The following is an 18445-nucleotide window of genomic DNA, read 5'->3' as shown; positions in this document are numbered from 1 at the left end:
ATTTAACACTTAATTCAACAAATAACATCAAACACAAACACGGTATTTTAATTCCTAAAGTCAATACTATCTTTGCCTCCCTATTATTGATTGACAGTTTCTCTTCAAGATATCCCAACATATGCTTTTAATGCATTGTCAAAAACATAATATTACCTAGATATTTTTACTTAAATAATATAGAGATTAAATCAAATTTCATTATGACAAAAATGTAAACTGTACAGTTTGTAGAGAGGATAGCGGCATCCTTATATAACAGATAAGTGCACATTGTCCTTCATCCACCAAAACCAAAATATAACGAACACCTAATCCAGAAATATACAGAAACCCTAATTTTCTGAATTCATGCAAATAGGAATGCAACTGAGCATTTATTCTAAATTTTCGAGTACAATCAATATTAAATGTGTTAACAGGCATCAATTTTATCTGGGAAGGACAAATAAACAATGTCTCCGTTTCTCTAATATATTATTCCACTAAAACATCCATGAAACCCTGAGTCCGATATATGCATTACAAGAGCAATGCAATTATCTCCAGTTTAAATGATATTGAACATCAACATAATGAATTCAACAGCATATAGCAGTTGTAAACACAAGCAAAACTGATAAATAAACACAATAAATTCCATAGTATATAACGGTTCCAAAGACAAACCAACGGAACCAGCAATTATAAATATGCGTTGCAGAAACAGTAAATAGATCTGCTCTCTACACATTTATTTAATACTCCGAAGCCATTATTCATCAGTAGTTAGGGCCTCAGGCATACAATATGACACAAAGTGCTTTCTAGTCATGGCACGCATTTAGCAGAAGAGACTGTCATGGGAAATTTATAAGTTTGTGCATAAACGAAGGACACAGAGCCTCCGGCCGTTATGGGCTTCCCATCGTTAACAAGGCAGTCATTGATACTCAAACGCTTGAAAAATCTTGGGTCAATCCATATGGCAGAGGCGAAGGATCCACAGTCGAGATGTATTTGTGCAATGGAGCAGCCTGTTCTGCACACATTCGCTACTGTCACTGTGTATGATGGTGTAATTTGGTTTGGCATCGGAGAGTTGGGGCTTTGATTAACTACTATGTTTTTCTCGCAAGCCGGAACCAGTTTCTCCGCGAATCGACCTGCAAATTTAATTATACCCATCAAATTCCTAGCTATGAAAAAATACATAAGGTATTTCAAGGATTTGACTTACCCACACGATCCAACAGCCTACGGTTTGTGTAGCTTAAAGTCACAGTGTCATTTGTCACATTGGACGCCACCACGGAGCGTGAATCTTGCATTTCTGAAAAGCCTGCATATATCACAAATGAGTTATGTGGTCTAAAAAAGTTGAAGTAAAAAGCTTAGAACTGCATATTGATGGTGTAAAATTGGTACCCGAGACACCCTTGAAGAATATGAGGAGAACAAAGAAGGCGGACACATTGATCAAGTTCAGCATCGTCATCGTTCCTGTGAACACTTTGGAATTACATAGCAGTTTGCCTTCCAGTGGTTTATATAGCAATCTAGCCACATCACACGCCGGTATGCTTGTGCAGCCGACCGCAAGGCTGTTTAACAGTTATTTTTAAATAATATTTAAAACCACAAGACATTATATAATTATTTTCAACTAATTATTAAATAGTAAATAGCTGTCATAATTTTGCTTGTTTTGGGCTATGATGATTCAAAGCAGCGATTATATTGTTGTTTCTAAATCTTCTCTTTGCTTTTATTGGAATCATTGGAATCAGGGCCCTCTTCCCACTGAATGGGGTCTTCCCACTGACTTAATTAAAAACATTATTAAATTTATATTTAATCAAAAACATTATTTAGTTTCTTATTGTATTTTCTATAGGTTATATGATTGCAATCAGTTGTACTTAACTAATTATTAAATTTCCCTATGTCAATGAATATTTTTCATTTTAATTTTAACTTTTAATTTTTGTAATGTTTTTTATGAAATTTTTAATTTTTAAAATTTAAAAATTTATTTTACTTGAATTTCATTGACTTATAAATTTGGGTCTTATAGGAACAGATTTTGAGAAACCATATTTTGTTATGTAAAACTATTATATCAATAATTTGTTATAACATACAATGATTTTAATTAAATATTTTTCTTTCTTGTCATATATTGTATGAATAATATTTTTTTAGTTTAAATAAAATATTAATAATTTAAATACAACTTTAATTATTTATAATGGTACGCTGACATGTATATTTAATTATAAATTATAATTTTTCTATTAAAAATATTTTTTATCTAGATCAAAAATTACATTTTTAATGTAAAAGTATAATTTATAAATTTATACAAATTAATCAAATTTATAATAAATTAATAAAATTATATTAAAATTTACCAAATTTAGAGTCAATCTTATTCAATCTTAAAAATGACACAATTTTTCCTAATGGTTAGTTTAATAGTTTAGTGGGTTGAACCGTGAACCTACTGAACTGAGTAAGAACCTTGTTGGCATGTGGCGCAGACCTATAGAAGCCAAGAAGTCATGTTTCGTATGACTCCTTTTCCTACATAAATTAGTTGTTAAAAAACTAGATGGTGACATTAACATTTGTTCCTTTTGTAGAGAATCTTGTAGAATTTTTGGGCCTAATTGTGCACCATGGTTTAATATTCTAAAAGTATTAACTGGTCACTCCCTGCACTTAACATTTATGATAAAGATGAAAACATTTTTAAAGGTAGTTCTCTTAGGAAATCTCTTTGGAAATTTATGTTCCTTAATATTTCTGCTACAATTGAAGTTGATTAAAACTCATTTGCTAAACTCCTAGGAGATAATAGATAATGATGTAAAAGAAAGAATTGACATAGAGGCAATAATTTCTAGGCCATCGGTAGTTTTCTTTTTGTATTTCGATATATTGGAAATTATACTTCTATGTAACTAGTGTGTTAATATTTTCTACAAGGTTGAAACTAATTGATAAGCTATCTTAACAAGCACTTTATTATTATATATTATGTTTTAATTATAATCAATAAAAGAAATAGTTTCCTAGGTTTTTTGGTTTAATATAAAAAAATTTATAGAAATCATATAAAAAACAATCATATATTTATGTTACAAAATAATAAACAAATGTTCTTATTGTTTACTATTTTTTCTTTATATTATACAAAATAAAAATGCAACTTTAGAATTATTTATTTATACTAATATAAATTAGACTATTTTAATTTTGAGCAATTTTGTTTAAAATTGAAATTTTGAATTAGAATATTAAAACTCAATCTTGTTGCTAGTGTACCAGAAAATAATGGTGTTTGAAGATTCTAATATAAATAGTGTTTGAAGATGATTATCATACTTTAGGCATGAAAATAGCATTTTTAAAAGTTTTTTGATGAGTTGGTAATCTACGATAGAATGTATAATCATTATTACCATTATTAATATGATATTACATGTTATGGTATATAATATTATTACATGTAATGCATAGAAATATAGTAATATGTTTTTTGAAAGGGATCATACATAATACTATGATATGTTTCAAATTATCCCTTTATACTCATTGACTCTTTAACTTATCCAAACCTTGGCGGATGTGTCTATGCCTACTTCTATGTGTAATGAAAGAGTTGCTTCTATAAGGTCCTCTAGTCTTTTTTTTATTATGGGGTTTTCTATATGGTTATCATCCTATTTTGGCTGAGGTTATGGCTAGTCCTACAAGGTATTGCTTTTTCAAAGAAAAAGCTTGAAAGGATATTATCAACACTTTTGGTTCCCTTTTATCCCCAACTCTCATTAAATTGCATATGCTCACTTGTTACAAAAAGAGCTTCCTTATGTAATTGTGTGCCTTTTCTTTGTTGAGCAATACTACAATGACATATGCTTCCTTTTAGATATTGATTATACTTACATCCAAGATTTTGTATCTAGGATTAGATGGCTAAGGCCCCTAGGCTACGAAATTAATGTTGATGAAGCCTTATGTGCCATCACTACACTCTTTGCTAAAGAAGTTGACAAAAGTGCCAAGATATTTGGAAATTATGATGTTGTGAAGTCAAAGGTTGAGATGGAATTGAAGACAACCTCTACTTTAAAAAAGAAGGACAAAATGGTAAAGAAACTAAAGGCCAAGTTTGGAGAAGGTGGAGGTGATGATGAAGAAGAAGATGATGAAGAAGATGAAGAGGAAGAAGAGGAACAAGGTCAAGAACCTTTAGCTTTGGTCCAAGGCATGGGTGAGGACAAAGAAGAAGAAGGTGCCAAGGAAGAAGAAGCCAAGGAAGGACCAGTAAAGCCAAAACCTAAAAAGAGGAAGGCTAAGGCACAACTTGCAGCCAAACCAAAAGTAAAAAGGGCTACCAAGCCAAGCACAACAAAGACAACTGCTCCAACAAGAAGGGCTAGTACAAGGGCCACTACTCAGAAGGCCAAAGAGCACGCAAGCGAGAAAACAAAAGAAACTAAATAGAAGAACCCAATTCAAAAGAAACAAAGAAGAAAATACATTGCCCAACCCATAACAAATGATGAAAAGATAGAGTCAAAAGATAAAAGCTAGTCTAGGGATGTAATTCATGCACCTAAATCTAATCTTGAGAATATATGTGATAATGTTAAGGATAATGAAAACATGACAGGCTTGAAGAATATTGATTTTGAAAAACTTAGTAGAGAAGAGAAAAATAAGGTAGAAGAATCAGGATATGCCATGAAGTCTAAACTCAAGAATACTCCATTTGAATTAGACAACACAATGTCCAAGGAGTTATACACCATTGTAGAAAATAAGTGGAATTATTTCCTAAACTTGGAAAAGAAAATAAGGGAATCAACCCTAGTCCAAGTGATGCTTGAAATAAAAAAAGGGAAAATTATCAAGGCCAATAAGAAATATGGTAGCATTTGTGCATCTACATATAGGGCATTCAGTATACTCCAGAACAACATTGAAGATGTTGTAAAGAAATCCACTCAAAATGTGGAAATTGATATATGGATTGACAACTATCAAAGCAAGAGAAGAGGATCCCTTTGATGGAAGAAATGATGCAAATGAAGAGAAAGAAAAGGAAGAGGAGATAGAAAAAGAAAAATAAGACACCACTGTGCTGGAGACACAAAAGAAAACAGGTGAAATGGCCATAGCTGAAGAGCAGCAAATAGAACAAAGTGTGTAAGACACACAAATGCCAGCCATGAGAACTCCACATGATAAAACCACACCTACAAAAACCATAATCGTAAATTATTTTTGTGATATCTCACCTTAGAACATCAATCCATTAATTTTAGAGGACCTAAAGAAAATCCTTGACCAATCCACACTACAAGCTAGATTGTGTGAGAATCTTGTGTTGGTTAGTATTGAAGAGCTTCATAACGCAATAGCTAATATAACAAAGGATAAGGTGAATACACAAGAACCACATTCTTCCATCCCTCCAACTACTAGTGCTCAACCTCTAGTGCAAACATTAGATGATACATCTACAAAGCCTAACACTACTGTAAAAGTTGTCATGGTTGAACAACAAATTGACATTACTCTAGAGGATAAAGGTTTAGAAGCACAAATAGGATAGGTAGAGATATCTATACCTGATACACAAACACAAGGAGTAGGTCAAATAATAGTAATTGACCAAAGTAGAACTGATGAAAAGGACATACCAAAGGTGAAGAAGCAAGAAGTCATACAAACATTGGTAAATCTACCAACATTTGGCTCTCCTACAAAATTCCTTCAAAGACCAAGCACTAATGTAACACCATTACATATTTCAGCACCAGGCTCCAGCTCAACCAAGGTTTCCAAGGTATTTCACTATGGAGATGCAATTTTAGATGAAGAAATAGTGATACCTATATATGACTATGCAGCCATGACACTAGAGTGAATAGGCATAACACAAGAAGCCTTAGAAAGGAAGAAACAACAAGAAATACTCAGAAAGGAGTATTAAAAAAGGAGAGCATTAAAAGATATTAAAGACATATTTTTAGATGCTTTTATCTTGTAAACACCTGATGAACCAAAACCAATATTAGAACAATTATCAAAAATTGTGGAATAGGTGAATAATGAAGATCAAGAAACCAATGTAAAACTTATGGAATGGTCTAAGAGAAAATTTCAAGGAAAAGTCAATGAGAAAAAATTTAGTGATATAGCACTCTCACAAGCTAAATTTTCTACTAAAATTGAGAAAGTGAAGAAGGTACTTGAGAACATATTCTCAATGTACACAAAATTGTGTGATCCCACACTCTTCACATAGGAAATAAGCCATAAAATTCTAATTCTAGAAAGTAATGTGAAACTATTACGTATGCAATTACCTAAGAACCTAGCTCAAAGTGAGAAGCATTTCCATTCATTGCTTCAAACACAAAGTCAACTAGCTATGTTAATAGTCGAAGAGGCTAATATAAGAGCCAAGTTGATTAACATTCAAGCCTTCCTTATACTTCATATGGAGATACTCCACAAGGAACTAGGCTATGCAGAAATGATGTTAAAGAAAGATCCTAATCTTTCAACATTAGATGGACTAGTTCACCTTGCAATAGAGATAGCCATCCAAATAGAATAATTGGATGTTGCATTAGACAATCTATGTATAGACCCTTTGACATAAGTGTCAAAAAGGGGGAGATAAAGAGTAAGGGAGAGATACATATGCAAGGGGGAGATAAAGAGTAAGAGGGAGAGAAAACAAGGGGGAGCAAACAGAAAAAGAGAAGAAATAGAGTATATATTAGATAAAGAGTATTAGTATTTTTGAAGCCAAAAAGTATTAGGAAGAGGCAAATCTATGGAGAATAGATTTTGGATATAGAATAGGAACATTAACTTAGGGAGACTTACAAAATTTTGAGGTATATAAGTCTATTATAGAAATTTGAATTTTTTTGAATTTTTGTATATATATGTCAAGTTGTGAATGTATTATACTCAAGGACATTTGATTTGTTATACATTGTTAACTATTTTTTGCACTCATGTCATAGGAGGACATTGTTGATCTCAAATTGGTTTTAACAATTAAGTGTCAATAGACTTAAGATATTTACTAAGTTCATGTTGAGCTAGTGATACATGTCGAGTATAATATGTATAAATGTCAAGTTGCAATGAGTGCCAAGTCACTCAAATGTCGAGAAGATAGACCATGTCGAGTGATTCAAGTGTCAAGCATACAGTTGATTCTAGGAAAGTTTAGGTGCTGAGCCAAAAGCAAAATTAGAATAAGTGTCAAGCATCTGTATTATTAAGTGTTGAGCATTGGCATTATAGAGTGTCAAGTAACACAAATTGGATCAGGATAGAAGAATCAGTTAGCAAAACAAAGGATCGAGGATACAAAATTTACATATCAGATCATAAAGGATCAGGAAAGTCAAAATTGAGATTTTAAATCAGCAATACAAAGTTGTAAGTTATCAAATCAAACATTCTACTATTACTTTCGAACAACTATATCAATACAGTGAAATCCTTTGGACTAAGGTTGTCTTAACAGTCATTGCAAAATACTTTAATAGGGTGACATTCCAAGTGAATGTTCTAAAAGTCCTTTAACCAAGGACACTTCTAATGGGATGTTAAAATCCTTTAACAAGGGTGGACTTAATAGTCTCCTGTAGCCATTAACATAGTAGGCCTTTCATAGGGTAGATCATGTTTCATGGTCAACAATCTGTACCCTTAACAAGAGACTCTTTATTGCTACAGTACTGAAGAATTGTGGGTATCATCTCCACCCTAGTTTTACCTTCTCATTGGAGGATTTCTAGGTAATCATATCAAGTGTCAAGTGTGTGCATGCTTACATGTTTGATGCATTTTCTTTACATTTTCATGTCAAATTATCACATGCATCTAATGAATGGTAAAAAGGTTTTAAGTGCTAAAAGTTTGAATTTCTAATTCAAACCCCACCCCCCCCCCCCCCCACCCCCCCCCCCCCCCCCCCCCCAGAAGTATATGTTTCCCATTTTTAATTCCAACATCAACAAAATCAGATTTTCATAGGTTTTAAGCAAGGCAACTTCTTGAAGAGTTTCTATGATGGACGGATACTAGGTCCAAAAAAGATCCATATGTATTTGCTTGGAACCTTGCAAAAGATATATGAAGAAGATGGTAAAGATAATCCTTTTTTCTCTTAGAAGCCAAAATCATTTTCAGAAAGAAGTTCCACATGCTATTATATGGAATGCTTTGATTAGAAGGACGATTCATGTGAATCTAGGATGGGAAATGATGGTTATAAAAGTGGCCCAATGCCAACACCTTTGGCTCATCAAAATCATAATTTCATTGATCCTAATCAGGTTCATTTTTTTAAAAGCTTCTATTGCAATGCACACCTATATCCTAACAAAGTCCACCCTTCTTTAATTCAAACACTAAAATAGCTTGAGAAAGAAGACACATGCAAGAATTATTTCCTTGGTAACAGAAAATCTCCCAATCCAAATGTTAGAAAGGAGTCATCTAGATCTGCATACATGAAAGGTCATTGGGATTTTATGTCTAATGAATGAGATGGTTAGGAAATGAAGTTTATAAAAGAAGAAGGGTCTGCTAATGTGTTAGGATATCACTATGAAGATATCAAAACCCTGGAGAATATATTCAATCATTTCAATCCTAATGAGAAAGAAAAAGAGATATCAAATGTTTTTGAGGGAACTACATAACATATGATTAAAACTGAGGGAAATATGGATCAAGGTGAATTTCATACCACTTTTATTCCTACTTGGTGCCTCAATGCTTCATATGATGACTTCCTCTATGGAGAAGACCTTCCTACTTCTCCACCACTAATAATTAATGATGAGAACTTTATTGCTGAAGTTAATTCTTTAGAATATTATTCACAATATTCTACCATTACCACTGATGAAGAAATAATCTTAAGTGAAGTATTGTAGACATCTCCATTAACTCCTGAGATTGAAGTCTTCACTTTTGAGGATGTTGAAGAGTTTTTAGAAAATGGTATGATCATCAAAAGAGTAGAAGATCATTTTAAAGAGAAAGATGATGAGTTAACCAGAAATCCTTTTCAAGGTTACACAGAAGTTGAATATGAAGCTTTCCTATTTTCTGAAGATGTTCATCAAGAAGAATCCATGAACCAAGTTTGTGAAAACATTGATGAAAATTTAACAATAGGTACGATGGAAATGAGAATTAATGATAGGATTCAAGTAAGAGAAGATGACACATCAAGTTCTCAGTCTTCCTCATGATTGAGACCTAAATTTGAAGCATTCAAGTTCACAAGTGGAGACTACAATGAAGAAAACATTGTGACGGTATCTCAAACTAGACGAGTACTTGGCCTTGAAGAAATGTGTTGTGATCTGAAGATTGAAAAATGTGAAGATGAAGGCATAGATGATTATTCTATTTTAAAAGAATTCCCCTTACATAAATATCAATTGATGATCAATTCTCATGATCAAATAGACTCATTAGACGATGTGCACACCAAAATAGAAAAGATGGTTGTTTCTTCTTTGAGTGATCTAATAGGAGAAGAGGAAGAAATACATCATGGGAAGATCCACTTTGACAAGGATGTGCATTCATATTGAAATAATTTCATAGCGAATACAAACATTATCATCCCCATGGAAAAGAAAGAGAGTCTAGTGTTAGAAATAAGTTTAGGAATTCATGATGACCAATCATTGGAATTTCAAGTAGAGGAATTGTCAAGTAAATAAAAGTATCATAAATACATTCAAAAATTCAACTCTTTAAAAATGAAGTTATCATTGACATGCAACATCAAGTAGAGTTGTTTTAGAGGTCAAATATTTTTTATGAAGCTTGTTTATTTGGATACTTTACTTTCTCTAAAGATGTGGGGCATGTTAGGAATCTCAAAGTTATAATTTAAGAAGTGCACTTATATTTGAACCCATGGAAGCTTGAGATTTTTCACATGTTGGCACACCATGGTATTTATTATCTCCAACAAGTGAATGGGTTTGCATGATTATACATCTTCTCACTGGAGGTAGGGAAACCTGCCTTATACATAATCTAGTTAGGAGTTTTATTATGTTTTTTTTTTTATGCCTTGTCTTCCTTTTAGCTGTCCTATTTTTGGTGTCATTTTTCCACTTTGTAAAGTGGTTCCTCATGTGACTCTATAGCCTAATGGATAAGGCACTATTCTAGTTATTCTAGATTCGAGCTTCATCCTTGTTAGTCCTTCTCCCCAAATACAACCAACTGTTGCCCAGATATCAAAAATTGCTCTAAATTTTCAAAATCATTGTCATGTCAAACTATGGTTATTCCTTAAGGATATACCTCTTTCTAAAATTTAAATGATTTCTTCCCCTCAATATTTCTAATCATTGTTACCTTTCGAATATCTTTGGCTTGTTCCTATCTCTGTCCAACACTTTGGATTTTTGAAATTTGGTTCCTAAGTTTGAAGTTATCAAAGATTAATGAAGCTTCCCAAAACATGTGTTTCATTTCAAAATCTTAACCTCTCCATTAGAAAGGTTAAGATATGTTTCTAAAATATGTATTTTCATTTTATTCATTAACCATTAACCTCATCTAAAAAGGTTAAGTTTTGGGCTCCAAAACACATATTTCAATTTGAAATCTTAACCTCTCCACTTTCTTTTTTAAAGAAACGGTTAAGATAAGTTTCCAAAATTAACCTCTAATCCAAAAAGCTTAAGAGTGGAGTTCAAAACCCAAATTTTGGAGATAGTTATTAACCTCCTTGTTCAATTGATAAAGGTTAATGAATCATCAACTATACCAAAAACCATAAACGTTTAGCTAAACACAGGTTGCTAGTCATTCATGAAAAATTGAATCCCAGAGAGGTCGTTTTATTATAGAATAAAGTATGCCTCAATCGTACCTCTATTTTTCATAGAAATCACATCAAATGTACTTTAAGAATGAATTTCAAATGGTGAGTTGAAGATTATAAAAATTTCTACCAAGGTAAAATTGTTTGAAAGACAACGACTTATTTGATAAAGCACTCAGATTGGAGCTTTGAAAGTGTAATTGGTAGACACTTTGTGGAATAATAAATAATGAAAGCAATGTGGGAGCACTAACCAACCATGTGATTTGTTTGATACAATACCCCTCTACTAGTTCACAACCTCTAATGCAGTAATGGAAGATGGAAAGTATTAAGTTTTTGACCAAATGTGTCTAAGGAATGCCCATCATATCTTTCTTTCAAAGAATCAAAATACATCAAAGATGTATGATATTAGCTTAAGCATACCATCTCCAACATTTAGCCTACAAAGACACTAAATGGAATTGGAAAGTTGGTCATTCATTCTTTCAATGGGTCTAGCACTCAAACATTTGACGCATGCTCAAAACATTGGCTTGGCTTTGAGATCATCAAACTACTGGCAGAGAAATTCCAATCCAAATTTTGAAGATGACTTTGAATGTTGATAGAGCAGGGGATAATAGTGTGAATCAATAGTTTGACATAATCTATTGGGACCAGTGGATTAAAGGGAGTTTTCCAACTATCTAACAAATTATCTATCCTTTAATGCATTACTTTTATCATGAGCACTGGTCAAACAAGCATAGATAAATCATAGATATAAGACTCCTTTGTAATTGCCAAATTCCATGAAGAACTGTACATCCTATACTCATGTTGACCAAAGCCATCAAAAGAAATAGAAATACATATAAAATACTAGGGCAAGTCCATGGTATTTTTTTGATATAATGTTGGTCTGTATATAATCACCTCAAGGAATTTGCTAGAAAAGTTGGAAGTCTCTACAAACATATTGAATAACTCACACTTGTCTCTAGCTAGAAGTTATCACACAAAGTTATAAGATTGGATACTTGTATCAAAAATGAAGTTGGTTTTCCCTACATTGGGGAATCATCTTCAACATTTCAAAATCCTAAGCATTGGCATCAATGAGTAGCATTTGCAAACAATTTCAAGGGTGCGTGATAAATTTCTACATTTGTTAAAGCCTCTAAGGCTACGAATCACAATAATGAGTGTGGTAGAATATTTGTCACAAGGTGGATAGGTTAACAGGACATTTTATTGACTAATCTAACCAATAAAAAGGAAAGTTAATTGTTTGATAAAATGTGTGTGCGTCAACCTGATCAGTGACAAAGCAATTGAACTATTTGATATAATGTCCATTGATTGGTTCAAGCATAACAAGGTGTCACTACCAGTTTAGGGTTGTGCATGGTGTAAAGAAGAATATTATCAATATTCTAAGCACAAATAATATGCCTTTTAACTATCTGACTAAATGTCTCAAGCTTGGAGGCTTTGTACATAAATGAAAAGCTTAATGAAGCATCCAAAACTAACCTCTCATCCAAAAAGGTTTAGGTTGGAGTTCAAAACACGTATTTTGGAGATCGTTATTAACCTCCTTTTTCAATTAATAAAGGTTAATAAATCATCAACTATACCAACGACCATAAACATTTGGCTGAACACAAATGGCTAATCATTCACGAAAAGTCAAATCCTAGATAGGGCTTTTTACTATAGAGTAAAGTATGCCTCAATTGTACCTCTATTTTTCATTGAAATCAGACCAAATGTGCTTTAAGCATGAATTTGAAATGGTGAGTTGAAGATTATAACAATTTTTGCTAAGTTAAAACCATTTGAAAGAAAATGACTTATTTGATAAAGCACTTAGATTGGAGCTTTGAAAGTGTCATTGGTAGACACTTTTTGGAATAATAAATAATGAAAGCAATGTGGGAGTGCAAACCAAGCATGTGATTTGGTTGATAGGATACCCTTCTACTATCTTGTAGCCTGTAATGCATTGATGGAAGACTACAAGTATTAAATTTTTTACCAAATGTGTCCAATGAATGCCAATCATTTCTTTCCTTTAGAAAACTCTAAGATAGATTTAGAATACATGGAAGACGTATGATATTAGCTTATGCATACCATTTCCAATGTTTAGCTTGCAAAGACACTAAATGGAATTTTTTGCAAAAGCTAGAGGTCTCTGCAAACATATGGAATAACCCACACTTGTGTCTATCTCGAAGTTATCACATAGAGTTATAAGATTGGATATCTATATCAATGATGAAGTTGGTGTTCCCTGCATTGGGGAATCATCTTTAACATTTCACACTCCCAAGTATTAGCATCAATGAGTGGCATATGCAAACAATTTCAAGGGTGTGTGATAATTTCTACGTTTGTTAAAGCCTCTAAGGCTAAGAATCACAATATTGACTATGGCAGAATGCTTTGAATCTCTGCGCCAAGCTAGATAGGTTGGCAAGACATTTTATTGACTAATGTAACCAATAACAAGGAATGTTAACCATTTGATAAAATGTGTGTGCATCAGCCCAATCAGTAACAAAGCATGGGAACTATTTGATATAGTGTCCTTTGACTAGGTCAAGAATAACAAGGTGGCACCTCTAGTTTAGGATTGTGCATGGTTTAAAAGAGAATATTGTCAATATTGGAAGCATAAATATAAAAAAATTAAACATCTGACTGAATGCCTCAAGCTTAGAGGCTTTTTAAGTAAATGGAAAGCTTTCGAATTGGTTTGAACATGGAAATATGAGAGCACATAGGTGGCAATATCAATGGACTCTAGAGAGGTACATGCAAAGTTTTGTGAGTTCATCCACACAATGCATTTAATTGAGCTCAAGGCCATTCACTCAATCTATTTGATGAAATGTCTCTTAATTATTTGAGACAAAGATGAAGCTCAAGCTCTTTATTTTGGAAAATCAAGAACGTCTTCCTAAAATCAACCACATATTTCACATTGGTGGAGAACATTTGGAAAGCCAACCCTTCCAAACATTTGATTGTCATTGTTCCATGATCAGAATAAAATGTTTAAGGCATCTGATAATGGGGTTCAATGTATTGGAGAAAATTTTCAATGACTTGTTCCTTCGTTCCTATCTGTACATAGATTTTGAATCCATAATAAGGCTCTCTAAAATGCCTTATCCTTCATATGATGTAATGCTTTTAACCTTCTATCTGTAGTGCCCACTCCTAAGTCGCATTTCTGTTATCATTGCCAAACTCTTTTGGGCCAAATTATGTTTGTCGATTAGTATTATTAATTTAGAGATTATCAGATGTTGTTTCACACTCAGCTTATTATTTGATGAGATTACTTTGTACTCTATATTTCATGCATGTATGATGATTATTCAATGTTTTTAGTTATCGATGATGATTAGTTAGATGATTTATTATTCCATGTGCTTTCTTATGGATACTTACCCCATACTGCATGTGTATGGTGTGCGTGTTTGTTTTATTTATTAATGGTGTTTCTGATGTGGTTAAGGAAGGGAGTCGTAGTCACCTGCTAGTCGAGATCTACATGATGCACCACTTCCTGCCATTATCTGGTTAGCTTAGAATATTGTGTTTGTACATGCATGGATTTTATGCAGGTTGCAGGTACCGGGTATCAACTTCCCTAAATTGCCAGGATGAGTGTACCCTATCGCAATGTCTCAATGGTAAGAGAGGGGAGATAAAATCTTAAGTCCAATTCCTAAACCCTTTAGCCAATTGTCCTAATTGATAATTAGGACAAGTATCTGAGTTAAGTACCCTCCGAATGCATCAAATGATGTAATTTCTGGATTATAACCCTTTTTGTTTTGTTTTAGTTTGTGTTTTTCTATGTAGGGTTTTTGTATGTTGTTATATGAGTCCTTGATGTGTTTTCTATTAATTGAGTCTAATTAAAAAGGTTAATTAATGATTTAATTTAATAGAGAATTAATATGATATCTTTAATATTTAATTAATTGGGAAATTAATTAAATAAAAGAATTAAATTTGGAAATTAAAGCTCAAAGATAAATTTAGAATAGGATAATATTTATTTAATTTAATAATAATATATTTGGAGTTCATTTTTAAATAAATGCTAAATATTATTGTTATTTAAATTAATTAAATATGTTATCAATTAAGTTTCTAAAATAAATTAAAAGTTGAAAGATATAAAATTATTAAGAATTCTAGATCGCATGATCTAAGCATGAGTTTAAATATGAGAAATAATTTAAAAGATTAAATAATAAAAATTAATAATGTTATTTTAATTTCATGAAGTGCACATGAGATTAAAGTAATAAATTAATTTAAAATAGAAGTCAAGTAGAATATTAAATAAAGTTATTTAATAAATCAACTTAATGTGCATGAAAAGATGAATGCAAAATAAAATAAAAGATAATAAAGGTTAATTTGGAGTTAACTCAGTTGTGCAAAGAGTCTTCTCAGGTGAACGCACAATTAGTGCCCCGAATTTGAGGAGAAAATTGCTTATCACAACTTTGGGGGTTCATTCTAGGGGGACACGAATTTGGACGAGAATTTTTGGGGAGACAACTTTTGGAAAAAAATTCAGAAGGCTGATACCAAGAAAGTTTTCCAGAAGAAGGTTATTGAGGGGAGCGAATTCTCTTACAATTCCTGGAGATTTGCATAATAGCATCAAGATCAGGTAGGGTCTTGTGTTTTTTATTATCCATTAAATACGCAATTATCCTTTCCTATCTTCTTTGTGTCTGGGGTTTGTAAATCTGAATTCTCTGTGATGAATGTTTAAACATTACAATATTAGAATTTATCAGATGCTTGTCTATAAACTTCTGTATACAAAATTTAAATGAGAAGGGTTGAATTTAAGACTGAATTTCTAAGTTAGAAGTTCGGATGGTTGGCTATATTTTCTATATTAATATAAGGATGTAAACAAGTTTTCAATATATTGATATATATATATTAAAAAGAATTATTTTATATATACATATATTTAATAGATTGATTATCAATAAATTGTATTATAATGATTATATTTTGTTGAGATAAAAAAATACATATACATATATGTAAATTTTTTTAATTAACAAATTTAAGTATACAAGTCGGATTTAACAAAAATGGTTTTAAAATATATATATATATATATATATATATATATATATATATATATATATATATATATATATATATATATATATATATATATATATATATATATATATATATATATATATATATATATATATATATATATGTAATTAGTGGGGGGAGGGAATTATCCCGTGCCCACCCCCATTGTCGACGGAGCCGACAGTACCTGCATCGCAAGTATTGCAACGGAAGGTACAGAGTACCTACCGCCGTAGGCCCTACGACCGCAGGCCTGCGGCAGACCTCAGAGGTCTATTTAGCCGATGGGCTATAAACATATGTTTAAAACATGTTTTTTTTCAGTTTTTATATAATTTTTATTATTTATAAAAACAAATTTTATTATTATTTAAAATTTTTAATTAATAAATTCTATATATATATATATATTTTAATTAATAAATATTTTAATTTTTATTAATATTTAATAATTAAATAATAATACATTTAACATAGTTTGTAAATATTAATTTATTAATAATTTTGGTTAAATATTAATAAATTAACAATTAATGAATAGATTAAAATAAGTAATTAGAATAAGTAATTATTGATTAATTTAATTAAAATTAGTTTAATTAAAGTTAATTAATAATGAATATTATTTGATTAAATGGTAGAATTGGATTATTGATTTAATGAAAGTTGTTATAGAAATGGGTTAATCGAAAGGAGTAGTTATGAAAACATAGTTACTTGAATTCGACATTAAACTGAAACATAAACCTTACCTTAACTCAATTATATACTTTCAAATCCAATCTCTGAGACTTTGATGTTTTCTATGTGTTCTCTGTATTTTGGAGTTGTTCTAGTATTGACCAGTTTAGGTTGTTACCAGAGGCTCGGGGTTGTGAATGTGATGTCATGATGATTTGGTCTCAATCTTTCTTAACCCGACCATGGTAATGTGATGAAGTGCTCTATGACATGATTGTATTTACTGTTTGTTATTGCTTTCCAGTTTCCTTGTGTGAAGCTGAGGTGTATGTATTTGAGATACCTAACTTAACCATTTTTGAGTCTTGATCAGTTATATTTGATAACCATTTTTTGAGTCTCAATCAGTTATACTTGGATTACTTTTCGGTCGCTTGAGAGGACTGAAGTGTTTGTTATGTTCTTGATGATGTCATGTGTTGACTTGACCATTTTGGAGTCTTCGATTAGTATTGTAATTTACTATTGGGATACTTTCTGGTTTCTCATTGGAGAACCATTGGATTTTGTGATTTATCATTGATGCCTTCAGTTGCTGATAGAGAACTGTCGTGATCATATGATATTTATTTGATGCTTATCTGTTGCTCATGAAGAACTGATGTAATTTTGTGGCTTATCTTTTATGATGTTTTTTCAGTTGCTTGTATAGGACTGAGGTGATTTTATTATGATTCTTTGATTTGTGATTTCATGAGCCTAGGGTAGGTTATCTATGTGTAGTGTTGGGAAGTGGCTTGCAATGGGGATCAGGGCCCTAAGAGGCTGCCTGGAGTAACCCATTGTAAGTTGTTTTAATAAGTGAAAACATTTACACTAAATGAGAGAAAATGAACCTAACAAGATAATTGTATGTTCTCTCCCATGCCTTGAGTGCTAGTACAGACTAGGATGGGGTAGAGAGAACGCTTGGTTATGACCTTGCATTCCGTAGTATGCCTCATCAGTACAAGAGGATACTAGTGGCCGCAGGGATCAGTAGGGACCCGAGATTCCTAAGGGATTGCTCGGGTAACTTCTACGTGAATTTTGCGATGACACTTTCTTGCTTGCATATTAGGTTTCCTACGTGTCTTGTGGTACCTCTGAGTTTTAGATGTCGATCTTTTTAGGAACCCTTGAGTTAGCATACTTATAGGATTTCCTGGACTTAGAGATTATTTATGATTATAGGTTTTGTTATCCTATTTGGGACTTGAGACTATCTCCTCAGCGCAGTGGGAGTGGACCATTTAGGTTCCACGCGGTCAGGTGGTAGTGCTTTTACTCTTACCATTGAGATCCGTCCATGGTCGCTGTGGCTGGAGTTTTCTTGGTTGGCATTTACCTTCTTTCTGTACATGGATGTTTTATCATTATGGATGTATGGACGTATCATGTATGGTGTATAGTTTCATATATTTTTACTGTACTTTGTAACATGGATTCGTGGAGGTTGATGCATTTCTATTTTTACATATGTATATTCTTTTAAGCCTTTCATACCCTGTGACTTGTATAGTGGATGATTGAGCATTCCGAATTAATTTGCCAAGAGGCATTCGGAACAAATGTATATTATGGACATGGGACTTTCTAATTATTCTTTCATATGTATCTGTTAGTTGTTAGACTTAGAATTAATTAAATTTAAAAGTGACTCAACGTCTTGGGATCCTTAAGAAATGT

General features: G+C 32.1%; 1 protein-coding gene across 1 annotated transcript; it reads right to left on the bottom strand.

Annotated features, from left to right (window-relative positions):
- Positions 1-810: 810 nt before the first annotated feature.
- On the bottom strand, positions 811-18067 carry LOC149534351 (protein TAPETUM DETERMINANT 1-like). Its single transcript, XM_089806012.1, has 5 exons — positions 18051-18067; positions 16224-16289; positions 1408-1583; positions 1220-1321; positions 811-1145 (listed from the first exon to the last, which is right to left on the bottom strand). The coding sequence occupies exons 1-5, from the start codon at positions 18065-18067 to the stop codon at positions 811-813; spliced, it is 696 nt and encodes a 231-aa protein (XP_089662138.1).
- Positions 18068-18445: the final 378 nt, after the last annotated feature.

This window comes from Cupressus sempervirens, chromosome 10, assembly GCF_028749045.1.
Source record: "Cupressus sempervirens isolate cs-2001-9-10 chromosome 10, ASM2874904v1, whole genome shotgun sequence".
Taxonomy (NCBI): Eukaryota; Viridiplantae; Streptophyta; class Pinopsida; order Cupressales; family Cupressaceae; genus Cupressus; species Cupressus sempervirens.
This window is presented reverse-complemented; position numbering and strand designations above follow the sequence as displayed.

What these genes read in the sequence shown, in the direction of transcription:
- LOC149534351 (XM_089806012.1), bottom strand. An exon ending in TTGCAATACTTGCGATGCAG is followed by an intron (nt 1,584 to 16,223) that starts GTACTGTCGGCT and finishes ACTGTTAAACAG; the next exon opens with CCTTGCGGTCGGCTGCACAA. An exon ending in TAGGCTGTTGGATCGTGTGG is followed by an intron (nt 1,146 to 1,219) that starts GTAAGTCAAATC and finishes TTAAATTTGCAG; the next exon opens with GTCGATTCGCGGAGAAACTG.